The 6,189-nt window shown below is 56.0% G+C and overlaps 1 protein-coding gene across 1 annotated transcript; it reads left to right on the forward strand.

Annotated features, from left to right (window-relative positions):
• The first annotated feature begins 329 nt into the window (after window positions 1–329).
• On the forward strand, window positions 330–3,908 carry LOC148049992 (C-C motif chemokine 4-like). The gene is made up of 4 exons (XM_087703454.1): window positions 330–499; window positions 665–703; window positions 3,190–3,301; window positions 3,707–3,908. The coding sequence occupies exons 1-4, from the start codon at window positions 436–438 to the stop codon at window positions 3,792–3,794; spliced, it is 303 nt and encodes a 100-aa protein (XP_087559580.1). The 5' UTR covers window positions 330–435; the 3' UTR covers window positions 3,795–3,908.
• Window positions 3,909–6,189: the final 2,281 nt, after the last annotated feature.

A 6,189-nucleotide genomic window follows, 5' to 3' on the forward strand; every position in this document is an offset into this window, starting at 1 on the left:
ACGGCATATAAAGAGAATTCGTATAAAATGTTTTATGGATGGCACATGACACCTGAAAGATTAGCAGAAATGTTTAAGGATAAATCAGATGGGCTTCCTGACGATCAGCCATAACGTCAGTCAATCAGACTCAGAACAGAGCTGGAAGGGGCCTTGGAGGTCTTCTAGTCCAGCCCCCTGCCCAAGCAGGAGAGATCCTAGACCGCTCCAGAGAAGCTTCAGCCGGGACCTTTCATGCAAACGAAACCCTCGTCCGTCCGCAGCATCCGGGAGCCTCCCTGGCCCCCACAGCCTTCGCGGCCACACCCTGCTGGTGGAGCCCCCCCCCAACCTCCCCGCCCGTTTCCCGTGGGTGCAGCTGCTGGTTCCTATAAAGGGGCATCTGGGCGCCCAGTGCCAACGCCACCGAGGTAAAACCGGAGCGTCTCTTGGAAGATGAGGAGCCTCTTCGCCCTTCTGTTCCTGGGGGTCTCTGTCGCCCTGGTGGTCGAGGGTCTCAGTGAGTCCTTCCCTCCCTTGGTTCCCTCCAGCCCTTCCCCAACTCTCGAAAGGCCCCCAGGGCTTCCTCCTGGCACAGCTGGCTCAGCTCTCAGCTGTGATGGGGGGGGCAAGGGGAAGGGGGGTGAAGGAGTTACAATGCCCCCCCCACCTTTCTCTTTTTCAGGTGTAGCCGCTGAACCGGCCCAGTCCAGGGACCGGCATGGTAAGCCTCTCGTCCCCCCCCCCTTTGCGGCATCCGAAAATCCCCCCAAATCTGCCTCCTGACCCCCAGCGGTCCCAGCCCAGCTTCTTCCTCAGGGGAGAGCTATTTGGGGGGGGGGGTGGCTTCTGCCCCACGGCGATGTTGCTGTGGGCCGGACCAGGGTTGGGGCAGGCAGGGACGGTGGGAGATGGGGGGGGAGGATGCCGCCCCAACCGCAGATGGGCTTAAAGGCGGGGTCTCCCGTGGCAGCGCTTGGGGGATTAGAGGGAGGGCAGGCGCCCCTCTCCCCATAAGAAGAGTCATGCAATGCGGCACAGCTGGGGACCCCCAGAGTCCGGCCCGGGAGGGGTCTGGGCATAGCAGCCTCCTTGAAGGTCCAGAGAGGGCGTGGTCAGCCCCATCCACACACACGGACGCACGTTTCTTCCTATAACTTGGAAAATAGAATCCTAGGCTGAAAGGGGCCTCGGAGGTCATCTAGTCCAACCCCATGTCTAAGGAGGAGACCTAGATACCATTCCTGACAAGGGGCTGTCCAAGCTCTTCTTGAAAACCTGCGGTGTTGGAGCATTGGCAACTTCCGGTGGCAAGCAGTTCCACTGGTTCTCTGTTCTCACTGTCAGGAAATTTCTCCTTCATTCCAGGTTCCTTCTCTCCTCGGTCAGTTTCCATCCGTTGTTTCCTTGATTCTGCCCTGAAATGCTTTGGTGAAGAGGTTGAGCCCCTCCCTCTTCCCCCTGGCAGCCCCCCCCCCCACCAGTCCTTCTTTCCATTAAACAAACCTGGAAGTTCTTAAGAAGATGTTGGAGAGCCTTTGTCTGAAGTGGGGTTTCCGGCCTAAGCAGGGGGTTGGACTAGAAGACCTCCAAGGTCCCTTCCGACTCTGTTATTCTGTTCTCTCCTATCTCTTCTCCTTTTCTCTTCTCTCCTATCCTATCCTCTTCTTCTCTTCTCTACTCTATCCTATGCTCTATATCTGTTCTGTTCTCTTTTCTTCTCATCCTCTCTTCTCTTCCTTTTCCTATCCTATCCTATCTCTTCTTATCTTCTCTTGTCTATCCTATGCTCTATATTCTATTCTCTTTTCTTCTCTGTTCTCCTCTCCTCTCCTCTATTCTCTCCTCTCCTCTCTTCTCTGTCCTATCTTCTCTTCTCTTCTCTTCTCTTCTCTTCTCTTCTCTTCTCTTCTCTTCTCCTCTTCTCCTCTCTATCCTTTCTATTCTATTTTGTTCTCTTATCTTATCTTCTGTATCCTATCCTCTATTCTGTTCTGTTCTCTACTCTATCCTATGCTCTATATTCTATTCTCTTTTCTTCTCATCCTCTCTTCTCTTCCTTCCTATCCTATCCTCTCTTCTGATCTTCTTTTCTCTATCCTATCCTCTATATTCTATTCTCTTCTCTTCTGTCCTCTCCTCTCCTCTCCTATTCTCTCCTATCCTCTCTTCTCTCCTATCCTATCCTCTATTCTATTCTCTCCTCTCCTCTCTTCTCTGTCTTCTATTCTATTCTGTTTCTCTTCTCTATCCTTTCTATTTTATTCTCTCATCTTATCTTCTGTATCCTATCCTCTATTCTATTCTGTTCTCTACCCTATCCTATGGTCTATATTCTATTCTGTTCTGCTCTCTTTTCTTCTCTTCTCTTCCTTCCTATCCTCTCCTCTCTTCTGATCTTCTCTATCCTGTCCTCTATATTCTATTCTCTGCTCTCCTCTTCTATTCTCTCCTATCCTATCCTCTCTTTTCTTTTCTTCTCTCCTATGCTCTCTTCTCTGTCTTCTCTTCTCTTCTCTATCCTTTCTATTTTATTCTCTCATCTTATCTTCTGTATCCTATCCTCTATTCTGTTCTGTTTTGTTCTATTCTCTTCTATCCTCTTCTCTATCCTTCCTATTCTATTTTATTCTCTTCTCTTATCTTATCTTATCTTATCTTCTGTATCCTATCCTCTATTCTATTCTGTTCTCTACTCTATCCTATGCTCTATATTCTATTCTGTTTCTGTTCTCTTTTCTTCTCATCCTCTCTTCTCTTCCTTTCTATCCTATCCTCTCTTCTGATCTTCTCTTCTCTATCCTCTCCTCTATATTCTATCCTCTTCTATTCTCTCCTATCCTCTCTTCTCTGTCTTCTATTCTATTCTTTTCTCTTCTCTATCCTTTCTATTTTATTCTCTCATCTTCTGTATCCTATCCTCTATTCTGTTTTGTTCTATTCTATCCTCTTCTCTATCCTTCCTATTCTATTTTATTCTCTTCTCTTCTGTATCCTGTCCTCTATTCTGTTCTGTTCTGTTCTAACCCAGTTCCTGCAACCGTTCCTCGCTTATTTTAGCCTCCAGCCGCCTAATCACCTTGGTTGCTCCTGAGCTGCCAATCTCACACCAGAGAGTTTCCTGCCCACTCCGGGGCGGCTGGAGAGCTTCTCCCCCACCACCCCCAACGGTGCGGCATCCCTCATTCTCTTCTCCCTTTCCTTCCCCAGTGGATCCCGCGCCCAGCGTTTGCTGCTTTGCCTTCACGGCACGCCCCATCCCGCTGAGCCTCTTGAAATCTTTCGAGTACGCCAGCGGGAGATGCCCGAAGCCGGCTGTCATGTAAGTTTCCCAGGAAGCCTGTTGTTGTGATTCAGCTCTGAAAGAAATTCAGGAGAATCCTTAAGCTTTTTTTCTCAAGAAAAACGCTAAATCGGGGCGTCTCAACCTTGGGCGTTTTAAGAGGGGTGGGCTGCAGCCCCCAGGATTCCCCAGCCAGCTTAATTCTGGGAGTCGCGGTCCACCCGCCTTAAAACGCCCAAGGTTGAGACGCATTGGGCTAAACCAGTGTTTCTCAACCGTGGCCACTTGAAGATGTCCGGACTTCAACTCCCAGAATTCCCCAGCCAGCATTCGCTGGCTGGGGAATTCTGGGAGTTGAAGTCCGGACATCTTCAAGTGGCCACGGTTGAGAAACACTGGGCTAAACCATCATCTTGATTAAAAACTGGCATTTCTCCTTTGCAGATTCCACACAAAAAAAGGTAGAGAGATCTGCGCCGATCCTTCAGAACAATGGGTCCAGGATCGCATCCGTGACCTCAGCTCACCCTAAACGTGTTCCCTGCAAGGGGAGAGCAAGACCACCACCACCCCCCCGTCTCTTGGCAGACCCCATAATCAAAGGAGGGGAAAAAAACCATTATTAAAGGGGGTTCTGTACCCTGAAGCATGTACAGAGTGCCTTCTGTTTATTACCACCCCTCGGAATTAGGCTGAGGGGGGTGGTGTGCGTGCGTGCGTGCGTGCATGTGTGTTAAATCTAGCTGAATTTTGTGGAAGCAGACTGCGGGGGGGGACAAGAGGGGGGCGGCATCACGCCCAAAAGTAGGGAGGAGGAGGGAGGGGTTTCAACCCCCCCCCATATCTGAAATTCCCTTCCCAGCTGAGGAGGAGCAAGGAAGCAAGGGGCTGGACTAGAAGACCTCCAAGGTCCCTTCCGACTCCGTTGCTCTGGTTTATTGCACGAAAGGATGTTATGGCTGTTTGGGGACCAATTCGTGGGGTCTGCTAGATGATCCCCCCCCCGTCACCCCACCCCCATTTAATGTGAATTTAAGTGGCGTTTCTTGGCGGGGTCTGAAAGATTCGGACAGTTGGGCGGATGAAGCTGCCCACAAGCTCCGCTTTTCTCAACTTCGGCGACCTGAAAAGGCCTGGACTTCAACTCCCAGGATTCCACAGCCAGCACAGACTTCTGGGAGTTGAAGTCCAACCACCTTCCAGCTTCCAGGCGGAGAAACGGGGGCCCGGGGGCTCCCCGCCCGCCCGCCCCTCCATTGCGTGGGGTTTGGTTCCCTTCCGCTTCCTTCCCGGGGTCTCTTTCCAATGAGGACCCCGGAGGTCACGCGATCACACGGGGGGGGGACAGGTGTGGGGGAGGGACAACAGGGGTCGAACACCCCTCTCCCCTGCAGAGTTCCCGGTCTCCTCATTTATAAGGGGGGGCTTGTTGCAAGAGAAAAAAAGGGGTGGGCAAGCAGGAAAATTTGCAATATCTCCATCTCAAACCCCCCCCCCCCCCGAGTACAATTCAGCATACTCAGACGGAGAAGGTCCCTTAACTCCTGAAGGGGCAAAGCCCTGAAAATCAAGGGCCGGTTTTGGGTTGGGGGCGCTCCAGGAGGAGAAACAGAGAGCAGACCCTTACCCTGAAATTGCACCGTTTCAAACTGGCTTCCTGAGGAATTCTGGGGGTTGAAGTCCACGGTGCTGAAGTTGCCCAGGAGATCAAACTCTTGCCCCCCACCACCACACAAGGGGCGCCCTTCGGGGGGGCATGGCTCCCCCAACCCCAACCCCCCCCACGAGCCCAATCCGCGCCTGACCTCGCCTGCTGGCGCCGCTTGCTTCGTTTCCTCCGGGACGGAAAAAACGGCCGAGTTGGATCGCCCCGTGGCCCCCTTTCACCGGAGGGATCTTGGCTTTCCTCCACGGCCCGGCCGCCTTGGCAACGCGGTTGGCGCTGCTGCCTCCCCGCTCCCCGGGAAAGATAAGAGACCCTTCCCCAGCAGCTGCCCCTCCTTCTAAGCAAGCCCACTGCCTCAGACCCCTCGCGGCCTGGGGGATGTACGGGGGAAAGAACTGGGGACGGGGTGGAAGCTCGAGGGGGGGGGTCTGGGCAGCCCCTGGACAAGGAGTCGGACTCGGGAAGGCCAAAGGGGGGGGGGTCGGTCGGGGCACCTGGATATCCTTACCCCCGTCTTGCTCCCCCATAGACCGCACGCTTCTCCCCGCCGAGCGAGCGAGCGGACTGCGAAGGCGGCGCTGGGCGATCCCCGGCGGGCGCCACTTGCCGAAGGAGGCGCTGGGAAGCGCCGCCCTCCCCCTCCCGCTCCCCCGCCCCTCCCCTGCCAGGCCCTCCTCCCCCCGCCAGGAAGGCTTTGCGGGCGCCTGCGATGGCTGCGGAGGGGCCGAGCCGAGAGGCGGGCAGCGCTCCAGCCGCCCCCAGGCCACTCGCGAGCGGCCGGCCCGGCCGGAGGGACCCCCGCCCACGCTCGACCCCCGACGCCGGGAGGGGGCGGACCGGGCCGGCGGCGCTACGCTGAAGGGACCGGCCGGCGGAGCAGGAGGTGAGGGCGGCGGGCGGGCAGCGCGGGGAGACGCGGACGGAGCCCTCCCCGACCCAACCCCACCGTCAGCCCCAGCGACCCCAGACCCGCCCGGCTTTGCGGAGCCCGGGGGGGCGACGATGCCCGCTGGGTCCCTCCGCCCCCCCCAGGGCCCCCGGGGAGATCTGGTGGGCAGAGGCGGCGGGGCTGCTGCGGGAAGAAGCCCCCCGCCCCATCCCCGCTGTCCCGCTTCGCCCTCGGCCGCGGGTGCTGAACGGACAGCCGCCTTTGCTCCGTCGGCCGCCCGATGCCCTTGGGGTGTCCCTCGGCGGCAGAGCCCCGGCTGGGCTGACGGTGGGTCGAACCCCCGGGCGCCGCAGCCTCCGGAAGGGCCCTTGC

The sequence above is a fragment of the Thamnophis sirtalis genome, unplaced genomic scaffold (assembly GCF_051295495.1).
Source record: "Thamnophis sirtalis isolate CommonGarterSnake01/CBP01778 unplaced genomic scaffold, rThaSir2_p1.2 scaffold_1, whole genome shotgun sequence".
Lineage (NCBI taxonomy): Eukaryota > Metazoa > Chordata > Lepidosauria > Squamata > Natricidae > Thamnophis > Thamnophis sirtalis.

Excerpts from the sequence above, each read along its gene's own strand:
- LOC148049992 (XM_087703454.1), top strand. The coding sequence starts at position 436 with ATGAGGAGCCTCTTCGCCCTTCTGTTCCTGGGGGTCTCTGTCGCCCTG. Across the intron at positions 500-664 it reads CCTGGTGGTCGAGGGTCTCA|GTGTAGCCGCTGAACCGGCC; the intron begins GTGAGTCCTTCC and ends TCTCTTTTTCAG. Across the intron at positions 704-3,189 it reads CCAGTCCAGGGACCGGCATG|TGGATCCCGCGCCCAGCGTT; the intron begins GTAAGCCTCTCG and ends TTCCTTCCCCAG.